Source organism: Sphaerodactylus townsendi, linkage group LG06 (assembly GCF_021028975.2).
Source record: "Sphaerodactylus townsendi isolate TG3544 linkage group LG06, MPM_Stown_v2.3, whole genome shotgun sequence".
Classification (NCBI taxonomy): domain Eukaryota; kingdom Metazoa; phylum Chordata; class Lepidosauria; order Squamata; family Sphaerodactylidae; genus Sphaerodactylus; species Sphaerodactylus townsendi.
Window position 1 is genome coordinate 14,959,667 of NC_059430.1, and position 22,808 is coordinate 14,982,474.

The 22,808-nt window shown below is 46.3% G+C and overlaps 1 protein-coding gene across 18 annotated transcripts in view; it reads right to left on the reverse strand.

The window, feature by feature from the left end:
* Window positions 1–22,808, reverse strand: part of CELF2 (CUGBP Elav-like family member 2) — a 482,791-nt gene that overhangs the window by 109,934 nt on the left and 350,049 nt on the right. For all 18 annotated transcript variants that reach the window (XM_048499610.1, XM_048499608.1, XM_048499609.1 and 15 more), the window contains exon 5: window positions 5,215–5,349. In XM_048499610.1, coding sequence (XP_048355567.1) covers window positions 5,215–5,349 — 135 coding nt within the window. The remainder of the gene's footprint in view (window positions 1–5,214; window positions 5,350–22,808) is intronic.

Genomic DNA, 22,808 nt, shown 5'->3' on the forward strand with positions numbered 1-22,808 from the left:
TGGTTTTTATTCACCTCTTTCCTCCTAGGAGTCCAGGGCAATGCCGAGCATCCTCCCTGCTCCTTCCTTTTATTCCCACAATCTCCCTGCAAGGTAGGTTAGACTGAGAATGTGATTGGCTCAAAGTCACTCCATGACCTCAGTGGCACAATGCGGATTGGGACTTGGGTCTCCCCACCAACTGCTATGCTACCAATCTTGATCCTCTTTGATCTGAGGTTGCAAATGCCTTAACAGTCCAGATGCTCGGGAGCAGCAGCAGCAGCAGCAGGCCATTGCTTTCACCTCCTGCATGTGAGCTCCCCAAGGCACCTGGTGGGCCCCTGCGAGTAGCAGAGAGCTGGACTAGATGGACTCTGGTCTGATCCAGCTGGCTTGTTCCTAAGTTCTCTATGCTCCCCATCATCTTAAACAGATGGGTAGATGGAGCTCAGTACAAAGATTCCCCTGGTGATTTCAAAGGATGGGAAATATATACTATTTATGACTCACTCAGCAGTACTTCAAAAGCACAAGCTGCATGCGTGCCACCCTTCCCAATTTGTATGTCTGTCCGCTACACACACGGCTTGGTTTTTCACTGCTTGGGGTGTCACATCCATTTGTGAAAATATGGATAATGAAGAGGATATCGAAGAGATAGAAAAAGTGCAGAGAAGGGCAACGAGGATGATTGAGGGACTGGAGCACCTTCCCTATGAGGAGAGGCTCCAGCGTTTGGGACTCTTTAGCTTGGAGAGGAGACGGCTGAGGGGGGATATGATTGAAGTCTGTAAAATTATGCATGGGGTCGAAAATGTTGACAGATTTTCTTTCTCACAATACTAGAACCGGGGGGGGGGCATCCATTGAAAATGCTGGGGGGAAGAATTAGAACTAATAAAAGGAAACACTTCACACAACGTGTGATTGGTGTTTGGAATATGCTGCCACTGGAGGTGGTGATGGCTACTAACCTGGATAGCTTTAAAAGGGGCTTGGACAGATTGATGGAGGAGAAGGCCATCTATGGCTCCCAATCTTGATCCTCTTTGATCTGAGATTGCAAATGCCTTAGCAGACCAGGTGCTCAGGAGCAGCAGCAGCAGAAGGCCATTGCTTTCACCTCCTGCACGTGAGCTCCCAAAGGTACCTGGTGGGCCACTGCGAGTGGCAGAGAGCTGGACTAGATGGACTCTGGTCTGATCCAGCTGGCTTGTTCTTATGTTCTTATGTTCTTATGTATTTTGTGAATGAAGGGAGCATAGTCGCTGACTGCAGGAGAGTGAAGTTCACCAAGACCATACCCAGTCTGGAAAGCTCTGCTTTATCCCCTTGTGACTTCCACCAAGCTCATTAGTTTGTTCTTTCTTCGGTCTATCATACAATGGGCAAGAACAACTCGGCCATTAATTCACCGGCCTGTTCAGTTTTCAGTAAAAGACTTGCTTTCTTGCCAGGCATCAAGCTTGGGGCCCTGTGGCGCCACTCCGGTCCTCATTTCTACTCTCCCCCTTTGTTTCACTCTTCTTTTTATTCTTTGTTTCAAACTTATCCTCTCTGCTTGAACTGGGACCATGTTCTCCAGAGCTGAATTCTCCCATGCATCTTGTCCAGGGGTCCTATGGAGTTTGGCCTAGTCCCAGCTCAAAAGGGGGGACTCTCTGACCCAGATGCCAACCACTCCATCTATCATTTGGAACTTGATATGTTCTGATCTTTCCTGCTGTTGAAGCAAACACAGGCCCTTTGTACACTTACAGTTTTTGGCATGGTTGTGTGCTTCTCAATTGGGTCTCTCTGCATTTCCTTATTTACATGTGGGCAGGTGCCCCCTGCCTCTGTAACCCCCATGCTCAGAATGGGTTGACCCATAAGAACATAAGAACAAGCCAGCTGGATCAGACCAGAGTCCATCTAGTCCAGCTCTCTGCTACTCGCAGTGGCCCACCAGGTGCCATTGGGAGCTCACATGCAGGAAGTGAAAGCAGTGGCCTTCTGCGGCTGTTGCTCCCGATCACCTGGAGTGTTAAGGCATTTGCAATCTCAGATCAAAGAGGATCAAGATTGGTAGCCATAAATCGACTTCTCCCTGGTTCTAGTATTGTGAGAAAGAGAGAAAAAATTCTCTCTGTCAACATTTTCTACCCCATGCATAATTTTATAGACTTCAATCATATGCTCCCTCAGATGTCTCCTCTCCAAACTATGCTCACCATCAATCCCTGCCCCCACCTCCCTACAATCCAGCTCCTGTGGGGGCGGGTTTGGTGGCGTGCGGCTGGGGCGCACACTGTTTGTTCACGTTGGGGGGGGGTGTCCGCCCCCCCACTTGACCCAAAGACTTGCGCCCGGGGATATGGGTGTCCCCATGTCCCTAGGGCGGTATGCCCCTGTACACAAACCTGCTGGAGGTTCTAGAAGGGGCCGTGGCTCAGTAAGAGAGCATCTGCTCAGCATGTGGAAGGTCACCGGTTCGATCCTGGGCAGCAGCAGTTAAAAAGGATCAGATAAGAAATGACATGAAAAACCTTTGCCAGAGAATCTGGAGAGCAGCTGCCAATCACAGTTCTGACTTTGATAGTATGTCGGTCAATGACTGTAATATTGATTGATTGACCTGGTATAGATCAATGATCAGACTATGTAAAATACAACTTCAGGTGAATCTAGAACTCCAGAAGTTAACATATTATATTAAAGAAACCCTATTACTTCCCAGTTTGCTTATGTTCATTGCAGGGCAGGGAAAAAGTTATCATTCCAGAATGGTGGCACAGGAAGGGGACAGTAAACTACAAATAAAGATGCCCAAATAGGTCTTAGTGCAGACAGATACATTTTCAAGACAGTATGTTCATTTCTTTAGGATACCTGAAGAAATTGTAATAAAATGCATAAACTGTGAACCTTTCCTGAGACGTTGCGATTCAGCCTCACGGAGTTTTGTTTTCAGAACCTTATTTTCCCTTGCTTCATTGACACTTCCATGTCTTTAGAAGTGTTTGTGGCGAGTTAAAAAAAAACAAACATTCCGGTCTGTAAGTCTATGGTGGAGCCTAAACTTTGTGTTGCTTTCGAGACTGGACGGTACTTGGTTAAACAGGCTGTAGATCTGATGCGTGTGTGAAAAGGGTGGCGTGAATCCTGAGGACGCATGGAGGATACATGAATGCTACCTGATTGGAATCACAGCATTTGTCAAAAGAGCACACTCAAGTTTCTAGCCCTTATGGATGAAAGCATGTGATTGAAATCTCAGAAGGTGGGAGGGCGCTTCTAAGTTGGGACTGGTGTGTTCAGGAAACACAGGATCGGCACTCGGCTCCAGCTTCTCCCGCACCCAACAACGGTGCTAACTTAGTGGGAAGTTCTGAAATGCTGAAAGATTAACAGTCAGCGCAGGCCAATAGGGATCTGTTGACTTTTCCCCCTTAGTACGTGGGATGGTAAATGTGGATATTTACCAGTGAGTCGTCCAGTGGAATAAGCCACAATAGAAAATATCAGAACAGTGTGTGTCACGAACTTTAAAAAAAAATTACCCCGGTGGAATGGTTAACCCAGGGGTGGGCAATTATTTTTTCCATGGGGCCACATAAGAAACAGAAAATATTGTGGAGGGCCAGGCCAAAAGGCAGGGGGGCCAGTCAGGGTCATCCGGCGGGCCGTATGTGGCCCGCGGGCCGTATAATGCCCAGGTCTGGGTTAACCTGTAAATGAGGATGCATTTACGGGCAAATGCTAAACACTTTTCTCGACATTTTCCCCTGATCTTCATACAAATGGACGACTGGCCAGTTAATGTGTGCTCAGTGTCAACGTTCACCAGTTTCCTGCCACTTGCTGTGAAAATACACATAATCAGAAAGCCTCTCCTTGAGGCAGAACGCTGCACAGTGCTTTGCTAGCTGAGGAGACAAGGAGAGACAGCTGCAATCTCTTGCTTCCCCTGGCTGGCTGCGTTATGCAAGCTCTCCTTCCTTTCTCTGCATTGCACACGCACGTCTGCCAAAATCTGCAGCGTGGGTCCTACCTTGTGACCCGAGATGCTTTTAAGGGGTCAATTTAACTGCTGCAAAGCTGCAAACGTTTCGTTCGTTCTGGACACGTCAAAGTCTATCCTGAACGCTCCCTCTTGCTCTCTCGGGGCCGTGACACTAAGCGCGGGAAGAGGTGAGGCTGTGCATATTGCAGCAGGTTTTGATATTCAAAAGCAGGGGTAACGACGGCGAGGGAGCGCCACAGGCCACCGCAGGGGTGACAGTGGGTCACGCCGCTCAAGGTGAGAAGTCAAGGTGAGGAGAAGCCGTGGCTCAGTGGTAGAGCAGGTCCCACATTTGATCCGGATAACTCTAGCTAAAAGGACCAGGCAGTAGGTCATGTGAAATACCTCTGCTTGAGATCAGCTGCCAGTCTGAGTAGGAAACACTGACCTTGCTAGATCAATGGTCAGATATAGTATAAAGCAGCTGCACGAAATTCACACCCAGATAAGGAAAACTACACTGTGAGTCTTGGGGAGCAATTAAAACAAAACCTTTCCTTCAGGCCTGGCTAGCAGTGATCTGTGTAGCTGGAATTTCCCGGACGGTGACAGAAGCGACGGAATGCACCCAAGAGAACCTTGCGCTCCTCCAGTGTGCAATCCCTCCCTCCGTACACATCCCATCTATCAGAGTAATGCAAGGTGACCAGACGTCCTGCTTTTGGCGGGACAGTCCCGCCTTAAACCAATTTGTCCCACATCCCGTGGGTTTTTTTACTGTCCCGATTTTTGGAAGGTTGCCGCACTGCCTTCTGGGATGCTCCCCTTTTCCCGCCCTGTGAAACTGGGGAGCGCCCCAAAAGGCACGTGTGCGCGCCCCCCCTGGTCCCGGTTTAAAAAGGTGACAATCTGGTCACCTTAGAGTAATGGGAATCTTGCCAGTTAAAAATAACATATATATTTTTAAAATTGAAATGTGGTTTGTGAGTTAGGGAGAAAGCGGTCACTCCCCGGTCTTGCTGACAGGGCAAAGAGACACATGCCGTCCCGGACAGCCTTCCAAAGATTAAAAATGAAAGGCAATAATTTCCGGGTGCGGTGAAAATTTGGCTGCGGGAGGCCGTTGTATGTTTTCAGGCATCACCTGCGGCTGCTGACGGGTGGCTCGGTCCCTCCCCCCCCCCCGTGACACCCGGGTCCAATTAGCACTTCCAAAAAGAGGAGTTGTGTAGACGGCCGGAACTCACCTCTGCTCAGCCCGTCTGGTCCCCGGAGGATACGGCATTCTTCTATCTGCCCGAATGGAGAAAACATCACCCTGATATCGTTTTCATTACACTTCTTCGAAACCATTCCTATGAATAATTTTCTGTCTTCCACAGCTAGGAGATAAAAAATAATGAATGAGCAAAGGGCGGTTGATTTCTTTCTTCCCCCCACCCTTTCCCTCATCCATGATCAATGGTTCATTATCACATCAAACCGAGCGCCCATCTTGTCAGCATCGCTGTAAAGAAAGAGCAAGTCTAGGGAAAACCCTTCCCAAATATAACCCTTCCCCCTTCTCTCTGAATCACTTGTCTTTCTCTTGATACCCCTTCAATTCCTCTCCCCCCCCCCCATCGCGCCCTTCTACCAATCACTGCTAACTGGAGGAAGCACAGATTGGAATGACTGGCCCCCTCTTTCCCCAATTTTCGCTAAGTGAGATGAAAAAAAAGAGGCCAACGCATGTGTCTGCCGATTCTCATTTAGATAAAACCCCTCCAATCCCATGTATGAATTTACAAATGGGCAGTTGAGAGGCAGTACATGAAATGGTGGTGGGGGGGAGGTTAATAGGGAGAAGGACAACAAGAATATTTGGTTTTTATACCTCGCTTTTCTGTTCCAAAAGGAGTCTCAAAGTGGCTTACAATCACCTTCCCGTCCCCTCCCCACAACAGACACCTTGTATGTAAGGTGGGGCTGAGAGAGTTCTGAGAGAACTGCGACTAGCCGACGCTCACCCAGCAGGCTTCATGTGGAGGAGTGGGGGGATCGAATCTGGGGCCCCTTCCGCACATGCAAAATAATGCGTTTTCAAACCACTTTCACAACTGTTTGCAAGTGGATTTTGCTATTCCGCACAGCTTCAAAGAGCACTGAAAGCAGTTTGAAAGTGCATTATTCTGCATGTGCGGAATGAGCCTGATTCTCCAGATTAGAGGAAGATTTGGTTGGAAACCCTGCTTTTCTCTGCCTTGGACGAGGGCTCCAGGCTGCTTACAAACTCTTTCCCTTCCTCTCCCCACAACAGACACCTTGAGAGAGTTCTGAAAGAACTGTGACTGGCCCAAGTTCACCCATGCAGGCTTTATAGCGGAGCAGTGAGGAAACAAGCCCGATTAGAGTCTGCCACTCGTGTGAAGAAGCGGGGAATCAAACCCAGTTTTCCAGATTAGGATCCATTGCTCTTAACAACCATGCCACACTGGATCCAAAATATTTGGTGCAAATTGAGCAATGTGCAGGATTGTGACCAACAGGATTGTTACCACAGGGCCTGTAAGACGGAGTTGTTGTTGGGGAATTGTTTCCCTATTTGGGTAATAAGCAGAGTGAGAGGAAAGACCAGGAGACTTTTGCTGTGATTATAAAAAGAAACTTTACTTAACTAAATCAGGGTAGGGTATACATGGAATAAACATAACAAATCCTTACTATTCTAGTACAAACTTAGTTGCAGAACTTAGGCACATGTGAGCCCACATGTGGCCTAGGCATTCACCTCTTAAGGTGAATCCATCTTACAGGTACAAGAAAAAGAGAATGGAGTGTGAGACAAAGAAATATAGTTAACTTTATAACCTCTGACCTACCTGCTCTGCCTCACACAAGCAATGTCGGATCAACTGCCCAATGACTAATCAATGAATAGATAGCAAGACACTGACCTCACTAGCTAATTAACATGCACACAGTTAACCCCTTGTTGTCAGGATTGTGACAGACACTTGCAAATCCTAACAGTTGTTCCACGGGCTTTTGGGGTGTCCAGCCGCTCATAAGTGCCCCCTTTACTCTCCTGTGTTTAGGGTCCCTTATCATCTATGGGACCCATCTTTCTTTCTCCCCTCTTGGGCGGGTTTAATGAGGATTATTGCGAACATTGTTTAATATGTTGTTTGCTGCATTTTAATTTAATTTACTTAAGAGTTTATTGTATACCTGTAATCTTATGTTGTTCACTGCCCAGAGCCCTTCGGGGGTAGGGCGGTATATAAAACCGAATAATAAATAAATAAAATAAATAAACCCCAACCCCCCCCCCACGCCCCCTCCCCCCTGGTTAATTTGAATTGTCACCAGTGACTGGAGCTCGCAAGATAGGCAGTCAGACCGTTATCACAGAATCTTCCCTGTTTACCTAGAATGAAACAGTGGTTCCTACTCCAAACAGACACGGCAAGCCAGCGTCTGCTTTCTAAAGCAGCCTGCTTCAGTGATTGGCGTTGCAAGATTATTTGGGGAAAACCAAATCTTCGCCAGGCTGGTAACGTTGGTGGGCAAACGATTCAAAGAGGGAGGGAGAGGTCAAGTTATTGCTAGACGATTTCCTTTCCACGGAGGAACACACAAAGTAGGCCAAGGCAGCCACCCTATCTCTCGGATGGAGATTGAGCGCGCGCGCGTTCTGAGGTTTTAAAACTGCAGAGTGCAGGAACGGCTAGGAACTGAACTGGAATCTGTCTGCAACAGGTGGACTTCGGAGAAGCTGTGTATCAGCGGGAGAGCATCCGCTTTGCGTGCTGAAGGTTCGATCCCCGGCATCTCCAGTTAAGGATCAGGTAGTGTTTTCAACCCCCTTCCTTTATTATGATGTATGTCCTCACTCACCCCCTTGAAATGATTCATGGCCACCATTAGGTGTTTTCCCCTCCCTTTTGAGTTATGAGTTGAAACAACGCTTCAAAGCCTCATGCTGCGATTCTCATAGCTTTTGTAGTCAATGCTTCAGAAGACTTAACTCCCTCAAAATACAAAAACACACACAGGAATGATAAAAATAAGCAGGTGAGGGGAATGGAGTGAACTCAAAAAATGGTGCAGAGGAGGAGGTTCAAGGATAGCAGAGAGACGTGGAAAATGTATTAAAGAGTTCGCAGAGCAGCGAAGCCTCTTTTGAAAATGTTTCAGCCTAAATAATTGTTTTCTTTTTTTAAAAAACCCTCTGTAATTATTACTTTCTTAGCATCAACCAGAATATCAGGTGTTCAGAATTCTCCTGAGGTTACATAAACCAATGCAAATTGAAGTAAGAATCTCAAAAGTCAAAATTGTATAAGAAAACAATACTCCATCCAAAAAGTGTGTAAAATTACAAGAATGCTATCTTTAAACACTGGCACTTGAGAACCGGAATTAACTAAAGAATTGTCAATCAATCGCCATATCAGTTTGCGGGTAAACATGGAAGAGTTAAAATTGCCAGCAGCGTTTACCAAATAAGAAAAAAATTAACTTTGGTTTTCGGAGCAACCTGTTCCATCAAATCAGAGATCACTGAATACCATGTTACATCTCACACCTATATGAAAGGCAGGAGTACTTTCCATACACCTACTTTTAACGTACAAAATTGTTTTCAAAGGGGATATGTTTTGAGCCAGAAGTAAAATGTTTTCTGAACCAAAGGGGAGCTCCAGGGAGGAAACATTTTACTTCCCACCTCAAAATGTTCAAATCCAAATCCAAAAAACCTTTATTAGGCATAAAACCAGTGCCAAGAATTTCAAATACAATAAAAAGATCATTATTGCTCTACTTGCAGTACACAGAGCAAAAACATAGCAACAGCTTCAGATATTTCAACACTAGAGCTATTTAGAAGCTTAGCCATTTTTATTTTATCAGAAAGGAGCATAAATCCTGTTGGTAACACAGTTCTCAAATCGGTTCTGATGTTGTTGTACTTTGAACAATGGAGCAGAATATGAGAAAGTGTATCAGTTGTATCAGGACAAAATCGACAGCGACGCTCGTTTTGTGGAATACCAGAGAATCGACCTTGAAGATGTGCTGACGGAAAAGAGTTACACCTTGCTCTAGTCATGACCCATCTGTAATTGTAATTAATAAGTTGTTGCAGGTATATAGCAGGGCTAGTTTTCTGAGGGATAATCCCAAAGAATATTGGAGAGCAAGAGCTTACCTCAAAATGTTTTAAAAGGTTTGTGTGGAAAGGGCCATTGTATAAGGTAATGCTAAATTACTGCTGATGGCTAGCAGTCAGGAATGGGACACACCTGTATCTTCACTGCCTTGGTGGCTCTGCTTGGGCCAAAAAGGGGGCACGGATATCTAAACAAACAAACAAATAAACTTGGACTGGTCTTTACAACTGTGTGTGTTCTGATATGCAATATGTCTGAGATTCCCTCTTGCATTTAGTTGGCTTGAAAACCACCACTGATTTTCACCACCAGTGTATGGCAGTGGTGGGATCCAAACATTTTAGTAACAGGTTCCCATGGTGGTGGGATTCAAACTGTGGCGTAGCGCCAATGGGGCTGGGCGGGGCATGAAGGGGGCGTGGCCGGGCATTCCGGAAGCTGGGCATTCCTGGGCTGAGGGTGGGGCAAGGACGCAGCCGCTGCTCCGGTCCTTGGGCAGGAAACGAATGCATGCAGGCGTAGGCTGCCACGCACGCCGGTGCAGGCTGCCACGCACGCCGGTGCACCTCCTGCTAGACTGCTTCCAGTTCTGCGCGCTACTGCTGAGAGGAGGGGCGTAACTGAGGCAAAAATCACGTGGCAAAATCACCAATTAGTAACCCCCTCTCGGCACACTCAAACAATTAGTAACCTACTCTCAGGAACCTGTGAGAACCTGCTGGATCCCACCTCTGGTGTATGGACATGAGAAAGTGTTTGGGCATATTCTAGGTCAGGGGTAGGGAACCTGCGGCTCTCCAGATGTTCAGGAACTACAATTCCCATCAGCCCCTACCAGCATGACCAATTGGCCATGCTGACAGAGGCTGATAGAATTGCTAATTTATCTGAACATCTGGAGTATTTGCAGGTTCCCTCTTTTGCAATTCCTGTTCCCAGGTCATCCTTGTGTTTCAAGCAGGCCCAATAAAGTTAAGGCGAGGCCCAGCAAAGCTGGCTAGCACCCATCCTGAACGGCATGTGCCCGAATTAAGGATGTTACTGAATTTCATGAGTGTTTCGATTTAAAAAATGCTACTTTGCTACATGAATCCTCCACTTGGAACCAAATCTTCATTATACTATTTCCAAATACAGATGGGGACTCACATGAATCCATGTTCTTTTATCCAAATAAAACCGGGAGTTTCAGCTATAAAGCTAAAACGCTTCCTCCCAAGCTCTCATTTACTATGTGTGCAATTTTTTATGCAAGAAGCCACACTCTATCATATAAGCAGCGAGTGGCACTTTGAAGCAGAACCTCTCAGATATGCCTTTAAGACTCCAGTGAGAAATAGGCATTTGTATGGCTCAAAGATAGAACAGTCATGGAAGGAAGCGAACACACTGTTTCGGTTTGATAATTCCAGTTTCGAACATGGGGACTCTCTGCTCACCAGAGGCGTAGCTACAAGGGTACCGGGTGTGTGTGTGTGCGTTGCATCAGGCGCGCGCCTGGGTGGGGGGGGGGCAGCAAACATTTCAGATCCTCTGAAGATGCCAGCCACAGATGCAGGCAAAACGTCAGAAGAGAATGCTGCTAGAACACACGGCCATACAGCCCGGAAACCACACAGCACCCCAATTTCAGGATCTTTTTTGTATTTTTTAGTGTTTTCCAGTTTTTGGCCTGCAGGGGGCACAGTTTTTAGGCTAGCAGCACCAAAATTTGAGGGAGTTTTTGGGGGACTCTCCTGATGATACCACCCAAGTTGGGTGAGGTTTCGTTCAGGGGGTCCAAAGTGATGGACTCCCAAAGTCCAATGGGAGCTAATAGGAGATGGGGGCTACACCTTTGAGAGTCCATACCTTTGGACCTCTTGAACCAAACTTCACCAAACCTGGCTGGTATCATCAGGATAGTCTCCTAAAGATACCCTGAAATGTTGATGCTGCTAGCCTAAAAACTGAGCCCCCTGCAGGCCTAAAACTGAAAAAACACTAAAAATACAAAAAACACAAACAAATATGGGGGGCCCCCAGCAAAACTCAGATTTTGCACCGGGCTCCATTTTCCCTAGCTACACCTCTGCTGCTCACAGGGGTTCTTTATTTCTGTTGGCCATCATGACCAAATTGGATGGAACCGGATACCTGTGCATGCATACATTTCCATAACAGGTGTGCGGGATAAAATGGCATTAAAATGCTGGAAAAGGAAATGAACGGCGGAGCCAAGAAACCAGGTGAGATGAAACGGCCTATAACAAATATAAAAACATGGAATGTGTGAAGCTGCCATGAATCTACCACTCGACCCCTGAGATGCTCGACCATTCAGTCGCTGGCATGGAAGATAAAAGAAATGAAAATGAAAAATAGTGTATTTGGCCAAGGTTGTCTGCAATGTACTGGGTTTCTGCAGTAAAGCCAGAGTGAAAAGGGTACTTGAAAGAAGAAAGTTTGCAGACCACTGATCCAGTCAGTTTTCTACAGTAATACACTGAATCCAAGGGGGGGAAGGTGCATTTAACATTACTGGAGCCTGATGTCGGAGAAGAGATCTTCTAGACTGGACTTAATGCAAGCTGGGTCTTAAATGACTTACAACAACGTAAAGTCATTATTATTGTATCTTGTTTGAGAGGGGGAGACTCACTATACAGTCTTTCTTGGCTCTGGAAATGACATGCAAATTCAATTCGCTGTTAATGAGCACACTGTCAGAGTTTGTAAGGAGAGCGTTACTCCAGAGGATCTGGCGTGCGGTTATTTATTTCTATTATTGTGCAAATTATTTTAGTAATGAAGGGTTCTTTTGTTTCCATTCCACTGGGGGATGGCAGAAGAGGAGAGAAAAGTCGTTCCTGAGGATGTCGCCCCCCCTCTTATCCCCAATCCCTACCGCGTGACCCATTCTTGAATATTAGCTAGCATTTGCTGGGGCAAAAATACCCCGGCGCTGCAGCATAAAAACACAGTATATTTTCATATAATATTATTGGTAGTATGGCTTTGATCTGAAAGTACCTCCACAACCGTGAAACTTTGTGGGATGGATTGCAAATATTTACGGATCCCACGAGTGTTTTTAGAGTAACACGCACATCCCCAGCACGCACACACGAACACACCCCTGTTTCCGCATGGTTAGTAAAGTGATTCTGCTTTTTTGTAGGAGCTAGCATGGAGACAATACGTTATTTCCCCAAAGCAGAATGGAAATTAATTTAACAACAACAATACACTAGGTGCTAACTTGGGGCTCTAGTCAAGGTTTATTAAGGCCAAACTTTTACAAGCTCAAAACTGGCGTCAACAGTTAGCACAGGGAGGCGTATCTTGCCACAGCCACAGATGCAGACGAAACGTTAGGAACAAAATCCACAAGACCACGGCCACACAGCCCAGAAAACCCACCAGAACCAGTTGAATCCGGCCATGAAAGCCTTCGATGATACATATCTTTCTTTGGGCGTTTCCCCACTTACCTTTGGTGCCCTTCCCCACTTACCTTTGCTGCACGCTACTCTCAGCGCGCGGCATCTCAGGGCCCGGGCATCCCCACGAGAGCGCGGGGGTCATCAAAAGGCGCCATTTCGAGGAGCGCCAGGGATGCCGTGCGCTGAGGGGGCGCGAGAGCGGCAGCGTCGGGGCTGCTGCGTTGTCGCCGCCCCTGTAGTGGGGAGTGCTGGGGGACCCCGCGCTACTTGAGGAGAGTAGCGCGGGGCTTAAGGTAAGTGAGGAAAGGGCCTTTGTTTCCCCATGAAAATAATTTCAGGTGGGTCGCTGTACTGGTCTGCTTTAGCACAACAAGATTTTGAGTTCAATAAGATTTCCCAATAAGATTTTCCAGGGTATATGCTTTTGAGATTCAAAGGGAGCTGTCTGATGAAGGGAACTTTAATTCTCGATGGTTTATACTCTGGAAATTTACCTGATAGTTTAAAGCTTATTGGATTTGAATTCTTGCTACCTCTCGGCTTCTTCTGTACCTCTCTCCTCCTCCTCCTCCTCCTCCTCCTCCCTCCGCCTCCTCCTCCTCAAAATTCCCTTACATCTTCCTGCTTCCCAGACACCTGCTCAGGTTGTGTTCCACTACAGGCTACAGCGGTGGACATCCCAGCATGGAACTTCAGTAGAACCACCTGTTCTGTTCATCATAACATGTTGTTTTATCTATAGCTATATCTATCTCTGGAGTAGGGGTTAAGAGTGGTGGTCTCCAATCTGGAGAACCAGGCTTGATTCCCTACTCCTCCACTTGAGCAGTGGACTCTTATCTGGTGAACTGGATTTGTTTTCCTACATGTGAAGCCTGCTGGGTAGCTTTGTGCCAGTCACTGTTCTCTCAGAACTCTCTCAGACTCACCTGCCTCAAAAGGTGCCTGTCGTGGGGAGAAGGGTTTGTAAGCTGCTTTGAGATTTCTTAAGAAAGAGAAAGGCAGGATATAAATCCAAACTCTTCTCCCTATCTATCTATCTATCTATCTATCTATCTATCTATCTATCTATCTATCTATCTATCTATCTATCTATCTATCTATCTATCTATCTATCTATCTATCTATCTATCTATCTATCTATCTATCTATCTATCTATCTATCTATCTATCTATCTATCTATCTATCTATCTATCTGCCTGCCTGCCTGCCTGCCTGCCTGCCTGCCTGCCTGCCTGCCTGCCTGCCTGCCTGCCTGTCTGTCTGAAGAAGAAGAAGAAGAAGAAGAAGAGGAGGAGGAGTAGGAGGAGTTTGGATTTATACCCCCTTTCACTCCTGTAGTAGACTGAAAGGAATTTACAATCTTCTCCCCCACCCACCTCACACACAACAAATACCCTGTGAAGTTGGTGGGGCTGAGATAACTCCATAGAGCTGTGACTAGCCCAAGGTCACCCAGCTGGCATGTGTTCGAGTGCACAGGCTAATCTAGTTCCCCAGATAAGCCTGCATAGTTCAAGTGGCCGAGCGGGGAATCAAACCCAATTCTCCAGATTAGAGTGTGCCTGCTCTTAACCAATATGTCACTGCTCTCTCTCTCTCTCTCTCTCTCTCTCTCTCTCTCTCTCTCTCTCTCTCTGTGTGTGTGTGTGTGTGTGTGTGTGTGTGTGTGTGTCTGTCTGTCTGTCTGTCTGTCTGTCTGTCATCAGCCAGTACCTTATAGCATCATTCTCCTCTCTTCCACATTATCTTCACAACTACTACCCTATGAGGTATATTAGGCTGAGCTTCCATGAGAGAACGGAGATTTGAACTTGGGTGTCCCAGATCCTAGTCTGACCCTTTAACCACCACGCCACACTGGCTTTCCTTCATGCTCTGCTATCCACTGAATCAGATGGGTAGATGAAACTCAGTGGAAAGCCTTTAGCGGTGGTCTTTCTGCTCACAACATTCCCTGCCTCCCCCACCCCAATATGTGACGCACTGAAGAACCGGGCAAAAAAAAAGAGGAGAATTGTGGCGTGGTGATAAAAGTGGGGGTGGGGGCGAGGTGGGATAAGGGCATAAAACCAACTTAGAAGCTGCTGAATTACCTTTACATTATGCCCTCCCCCCAACCCTGGGGAGGGGATCTCTGGCTTTGGTTTTAATTTTCTAAACCGCCGCAGATGACGGACTCCCCACTGGCCGGCTCACGTTTCACTGGTAAACTGATAAATATGGCAAATTAACTAAAATGATTTCACAGGTTTTCAGCTGGAGGCTGAATTTATAGCAAATTAAACATCCGGCGCATGTACACCGTACATCTTGTATAAAAAGGCTGCTTTCAAGAGAACTGGCTCAGAGGAAAGAAACGGTGCTGAGTTCCCGATCTGCTGTGTTGTTAAGTGCCGTCAAGTTGCTTCTGACTTATGGCGACCCTATGAATTAATGACCTCCAAAATATACTACCAGTAGCAGCTTTGCTCTGGTACTGCAAACTGAAGGGCGTGGCTCGCTTTAGTGAGTTAATCCATCTCATGTTGGATTGTCCTCTTTTCCTCCTGCGTTCAATTTTTCCTAGGTTTTGGGGGTGGGATTTGGAAATAATAAATCCCTTTGGGGGGTGAAGGTGGTCATCAAGATGACAACTTGAACCTCCTTTCAGAGAAAATTACACAGTTCGGACCACCTTTGCCTGATAAAGTTCCTAAGAGGATCCGCACAGAGGCCCCTTCCGCACATGCAGTAAGGACTTCCTGAAGAGGAAGTCCTTATTGCCCACAAGAGATGATGATGATAATCTTAGAACTTGTCAAAGGGAGCAGCATCAACAGGTGGACATCACATTCCTTCCTTGAAAATCCCTTCTTTATAAAATAAGAGGTGTTTTGCTCTCTCTCTCTCTCTCTCTCTCTCTCTCTCTCTCTCTCTCTCTCTCTTTCCCTTGTAAGTATCTTCAGTATGCTTTCTGAAAAGTATCGCTGGGCTACAAACAAACAAACAAACAAACAAAAAACAAACAAACAAACAAACAAAAACCTGCTCCTTGAATCCACACATAAGCTTCCAAGGTCACGCTCCCTCTGTATCATATCCCACCTGTCTCATTTTATCCTGCCGTTCCCCATCTGTCTCTCAATACATCTTGGATAGCAGTCGTGTTCTCGTCACAGTGAATGCACGTGCACTCTTCATGTAGCGTACACTTGGTTTTTCTTTGCGCTTCAGTAATTCTTTGCCTTCAATAATTCTTAAGTTACATTCAGCATCCATACCGCTGAATGTGCGATTTAAACCTCACATTTATTCAGATGCTGGTCCCTGATTTCATTCATAAAGAGGCAACACCATGGCTCTTGGTTGCACACAGGTGTATGCAGGTACTTGTAGGATGTACGTGTTTTCACTTTAACGTGTGAACAGAAGAAGAGTTTGGATTTACATCTCACCTTTCTCTCCTGTAAGGAGACTCAAGGCAGCTTACAAACCCATTTTCTCTTCCTCTCCCACAACAAACACCTTGAAAGGTAGGTGGGGCTGAGAGAATTCTGAGAGAACTGTGACTGGCCCAAAGTCACCAAGCAGGAATGTAAGAGCGTGGAGGAGGAGGAGGAGGAGGAGGAAGAGTTTGGATTTATATCCCCCCTTTCTCTCCTGCAGGAGACTCAAAGGGGCTTACAATCTCCTTGCCCTTCCCCCCTCACAACAAACACCCTGTGAGGTAGGTGGGGCTGAGAGAGCTCCGAGAAGCTGTGACTAGCCCAAGGTCACCCAGCTGGCATGTGTGGGCGTGTACAGGCAAATCTGGTTCACTAGATAAGACTCCACAGCTCAGGCGGAAGAGTGGGGAATCAAACTCAGTTCTCCAGATTAGAGTCCACCCACTTTTAACCACTACACTATGCTGGCTATGCTGGCAGTCTAACCACTTCCTCCTTACATATCTCCATAAATAACTCTTCAAACATCTTCCCTTATATATCAGGGAGTTGGTTCTTCTCAGAGGGGGGAAATCCAGTAGCTGTTTGCTCTCCACCTGGTAACTGGTCTTTAAAGGGGGTTTCAACATTCCCCTTTATGGCTACTAGTTCTTGAGAGAGGCCATGTTCTACAGTAGTTTAAGGAGTCGGACTAGGAACTGGGAGACTCGGGTTCGAATCCCCATTCTGCCGTGGAACCTTGCTGGATGACCTTAAGCTGGTCTCGTTCTCTCAGCCCAACCTAGGGCTGTTGTGAGGATAAGATAGAGGAGAGGGCTACTTTGGGTCCCCGTTGAGGAGAGAGGAGGGGTATAAATGAAGCAAATAAGCAGACAGAGAAACCAATATCCTATGGGCATGTCTACTCTGCTTTTAAAGCCATCTAAGCTACCCTGTTTCCCCGAATATAAGACATCCCCTGAAAATAAGACGTAGTCGAGGTTTTGCTGAAGTGCGAAATATAAGGCATCCCCCGAAAGTAAGACATAGCAAAGTTTTTGTTTGGAAGCATGCCTGACGAACAGAACACAGAAAAAATAAGACATCCCCTGAAAATAAGACATAGCACATCTTTGGGAGCAAAAATTAAGATAAGACACTGTCTTATTTTGGGGAAAACACGGTAGGCTCTGCAAGCATATAGCAAATTTGAAAAGGTAAAAATATGTGCTGTGTGTGAAGAAATTCCTCCTGCCACGTGCCTTCCAATCTTGTTGCATGATCCTCCATTCTACCTTTATGGGGTAGGAAGGGCACACACACACACACACACACACACACTGAGAGAGAGAGATTTTGTCTCTCCAATTTTTCCACAACAGGCATCACTTTATAAGCCTCTAATCTCTTTAATAGTCTGGGTTCCCCTCCCCCCCCAAAGTGAAAAGCCCCAAACATTTGAGCCTTTCCCTACAGGGAAAGCGATCCAACTTCAGAAGAGATCATTTTTCTGCACCTGTTCCCAGCTCTGCAACATCCCTTTTGAAGCATAGATCCACCCAGACATTTTCAACCTTTTCCTAATAATCCGTAGCGTGAAATTCGCCTTTTATTATTTTTTTCAACCTAATATAGAAAAATCTAGGCAGCGTCCAGACTTGTTGGTCTTTTAGATTTGGAAACATTTCCCTCCTTCTCCTTACACCAAGTTTTAAGACTGAGACAAAGGCCCCTTCTGCACATGCAGATTAATGCACTTTCAATCCACTTTCACAATTGTTTTCAAGTGGATTTTGTTGTCCCGCACAGAGTTGATATCTCTGAAGCTATAAAAGCAATGATCTGGAGCCCTTCTCCCACTCCCACATACTTTAGAAAACTGAGCAGGCTGGAGAACGTGCCGTGGGGCGCCATGGGGGGAGCGGGGGAAGGGGAAGGGGCCGGGGGGATTTTGCAACCCCCACGTGATCCAACTCCGTGTGCCCGGTGCGTCGCGCACCCCCGGCCCCCTGGGAGCTTCGCTGCTGCTGCACACTATATGTAGTTACTGTCAGGTTGTTGCAAAAGGCAAGTTACTTCTAAAGCATGCACAGGAGTTAACAAAGTTGTTGGGTGTGTAGTGGACAGCCATGAGATTTCAACTGGAGGCCAGAAGAGTAAGCCCCAGACCTGTGTCTTGGGGCCAAGCCTGCAGATGGAGTTAACACAGAGGTGGGATCCAACCAGTTCTCACCACTTCTCTAGAAGTGGTTACTAATTTTTTCTGAGTGCCAAGAAGGGGTTACTAAAGCAACCTCCCTGCCCAATAGGGACTGGAGGCGAGTGTGTGCGGCGGCGCCACTGTTTGAATCCCACCATCATCAGAACCTGTTATTAAATTTTTTGGATCCCACCACTGAGTTAGCATATTCGCTATTTATTTAAATATTCATTCACTGCCTTTTCTTCCTCAGGGAGCTCAAGGCAGCTGACAAACATAGATATAAACACACAGGGTAAAATACATGAAAAACATCTCTCAGGAGTACTTTAATTGTGTATTCCTGTATAGATTTTACTGTGCGGGTTGGACTTGATGGCCTTTGTGGTCTCTTCCAACTCGATGATTCTAAGATTTTGAACAAATGTTCAAAAGCAACCCAGAAGAGGAATGCTGTCTTTTCCTCTGCAGCAACATTGGTTAGCAGAACCTCCTTCATACCACACTGACTTCCGGAATCAAGTTCATTTACTTTAGCTTTAAAAAGGGCTTGGACAGATTTATGGAGGAGAAGTCGATCTATGGCTACCAATCTGGATCCTCCTTGATCTGAGATTGCAAATGCCTTAGCAGACCAGGTGCTCGGGAGCAGCAGCAGGCCATTGCTTTCACATCCTGCACGTGAGCTCCCAAAGGCACCTGGTGGGCCATTGCGAGTAGCAGAGTGCTGGACTAGATGGACTCTGGTCTGATCCAGCAAGCTCTTTCTTATGTTCTTATGTTCACATCCTGCATGTGAGCTCCCAAAGGTATCTGGTGGGCCACTGGGAGTAGCAGAGTGCTGGACTAGATGGACTCTGGTCTGATCCAGCAGGCTAGTTCTTATGTTCTTATGTTCTTACTTTGCTTAGTGCTGGTTTAATTGGAATTTGTGGTTTTCTTGGACAGCATCAACATCAAGGTAAGCCCTGCCTTTTGAAATGTGCTCATTTCCATAGAGGTGGGGTGGGGGACCAAACCCTCCCTTCAGAAACAAAAGAAAATGAGCGGAGCCGTTGCGGTCATGTTCTGACTCCGCAGAAAGCTCGACAGAAAAAGATTTCTGAAATTCTAAGTGGAACAAAGTGCTGAGATGGAAGTTGTAATTAAATGCCATATGTTAGCGCTAGCACATAGGATAAAAAAAAGAGTTGCTAATTAATTCAGGCAGCTTTAGATCCAGGTGTGACACGGACAGATTGTACGCGAGAGGTTTTTTGCAGTCTAACAAAGAAGGATTCAGAATTTCGCTACTCCCCCCACCCCCTTAGTTGGAATAATTAAAAGAAATTTACAATACGGCTTTTAACTCTTTCTTTATTATTACAGATGACTGAGAACAATGATCTCAAACGCTGCGCTTAGGTTTTCAAGCAGATTGAAAGACATGCCTGTTTGCATCGAGATGAATCACAAGCAGGTGATGGGCATTTGGAACGGCAAATGTTACAACTATTTTGTTGCTTTTTTATTTAGCCTTTCACCTGCATGGAGAGGGGAGGGGTTTGTCAGGCTATTCTCAGTGGTGGGATCCAAAAATTTTAGTAACAGGTTCCCATGGTGGTGGGATTCAAACAGTGGCGTAGTGCCAATGGGGCTGAAGTGAGAGGGAGACGCGGCCAGAGGCGGGCATTCGAGGCTGGGGGCATTAATAATTTCTCTGTTGCTGTAAAAAACTCTTACTGTAAAAAAAAAGTTCCTAATTTCCAGCTGGTATCTTTCTGTCCATAATTTAAACTCATCATAGCAAGTCCTATCGTCTACTGCCAACAGAAACAACTACTTCTCCTCTAATTGACTGCCTGTCAAATACTTAATACTTTCAAATACTTAATTTTGTTTCTAGAAATCAAAAGAAGGATACTTTCCTTAAACAAGGAACTTTACCATATTACTAAAACATGTTTTAAAAACAGCCCGACAGGGAGAATTATCTCCCATTTTCTACCTTCGTTAACCAGCCACATAGGAAACAACAGGACTATGATTTTTGGACGTAATGGAATTTCTAACGGAAAAGCAGACCCAATTAGTAACCCCCTCTCGGCACACACAAATAATTAGTAACCCACTCTCGGGAACTGGTGAGAACCTGCTGGATCCTACCTCTGGCTATTCTCCAAGGTTGTCAACCTCCAGGTGGGGCCTGGAGATCTCCCAGAATTACACCGGATCTCCAGATTACAGAAATCAGTTCCTCTGAGAAAATGGCTGCTCTGGAAGGCGCAGGTTACTGCATCACTCCTCTTCTAAGGGAAGAGAAGAGGGGGTTTTTTTGGATTCATACCCCACTTTTCTCAACTGTAAAGAGTCTCTAAGGGTATTGTCGAAGGCTTTCATGGCTGGAATCACTGGGGTGCTGTGTGGTTTTTGGGCTGTATGCAGAGGTGGGATCCAGCAGGTTCTCACCAGTTCTCACTAATTATTTGTGTGTGCCGAGAGGAGGTTACTAACGGGGTCCACTTTTCCATCTCCACGCCCTCGCCTCCCCGAGAGGCATACTGCCTTTGAACGTGAAGGTTCCATATAGCAATTGCGACTAATAATGTATCTCCCTGAACTGGGTTAATCCCTTTCAGGTACTGCAATTCATTGATTCTCAGCCTTTTCGTACCTTATATCTCACCAGTCTCTATCAAAGAACCTGTGCGTTTCACCATTGCTGTGTTCAGATTTGTGAGTTGGGGCATTTTCTATAATGTGATGATGGTTTAGAAATGACCTGGTGCAAAAAAAAAAATTTGGGGTCGTGGTGGGGTGGCTGCCCATGGGGGGGGGATCCAACTCAGGTTTTGCCCAGGGCTCAGGTTGGCCTAGGTACGCCTCTGCCCCCTTTGCTGAGGGGGGGCTGGCGAGGGAACCTGTTACTAAAATTTTTGGATCCCACCACTGTCTATAACATAGCAGCAGTCCGTTTCAATAAAACATAATATAAAATAGTACAAGATGGTGGCGCCCGGTCCCAAGACTGGGAGGGGACAGGTGGTGCTGAAAAGATGGTATTGAGTGTGCCAAAAAGTCATGGCACACAGCATAAGGCATCCAGGGGAGAGAATCCGCTGCTAGCCTCCCCAAAGGCCCGGTGGAACAGTACAGTTTTACAGGCCCTGCGGAATTCACCAATGTCCCACAGGGCCCGCACGTCTGATGGAAGCACGTTCCACCAGGCAGGGGCCAGGGCCAGGGCCGCAAAAGCCCTGGCCCGAGTGGAGGCCAGCCGCATGATAGTGGGGCCAGGGATCATCAGGGGACATCGTAAGAGAAAGATAGTATTGCAGGCCTTTTTCTCAAGCTAAAGCAACATTTTGCAGAAATCCATGTTACGTGAGTCCCATTGAAGGAAAAAGACTGTGGTCATTTATGTAAAAAAAAAAATAGAGTAGGAAAAACACAGTTCTCAATTTCACATTAAGGTTGCTAATTCTGGGTTATGAATTCCCTAGAGATTGGGGTGGGGGGGTGGAGCCTGGGCAGGGGGGCTAGGGCAGTGGTGGCGAACCTATGGCACTACAGATGTTTATGGACTACAACTCCCATCAGCCCCTGCCAGCATGGCCAATTGGCTGATGGAAGTTGTAGTCCATGAACATCTGGAGTGCCATAGGTTCGCCACCACTGGGCTAGGGGATATGGAAACACCTCAGCAGGGTATAATGTCATAGAGTCTACCATCCAAATTCCACCATCCAAAGTCATTTTCTCTCGAGGAACCGACTTCTGCAGTCTGAAGATCAATTCTAATTCCAGGAGGGTTTTCATGGTTCTGTTAAGATATGCTGGCCTTGTACCTATTATGTATATGCCTTTTATTATGCATAACTTTTATTGCATCAAATAAATATTTAAAAACTGCTTTATGTGTCATTCTGAATCCTGACTGGGTGATAAGGTGGAGGCTGGGCCTACATTCATTTGTCTCTACACCAAGGGTGGCCATGCTGGCAGGGGCTGATGGGAATTGTAGTCCACAATCAACTGGAGGGCCAAAATTTGACACTCCTGGTCTATACCTTTTCCAGGGATTGCAAGCAACCCACCCTTCAAACATCACTTTAAACAGAACAAGCCAAAATAAATTATTCTATCACAACCTTTGCCCCCACTGCGCGGCCACAACAACTCAACAACTTAAGTGTTTAAACCAAACAGGAGTACTCAATCTGCTAATCAAAGCACTTGTGTTATGCACACCTACAAGCCACATTAAGAAACATTTAATGTTTAAAAGACATATTGGAAGGTTTGAATTTCTTTCCAATGAATGTTTCAATGTCATGACACATACCTGGCCAATAACTCTTTTGCTCAAGCTTTGGTTCTCTGGATGCCCTGGTGTGAGTCTTGGATTGAGAGAGCGTATCTTGCTTTTGGGATAGAGCAGTGGCGGTGAACCTTTGGCACTCCAGATGTTATGGACTACAATTCCCATCAGCCCCTGCCAGCATGGCCAATTGGCCATGCTGTGGCGAGGCAATGGGAATTATAATCCCTGTATCCTGAGATATAAGAACCGCTTCTCCATACCGCCAGGATAGAGGAATAACTATCCTTCCACCCAGCGGCCCCTTCCGCACATGCAGAATAATGCACTTTCAATCCACTTTCACAATAGT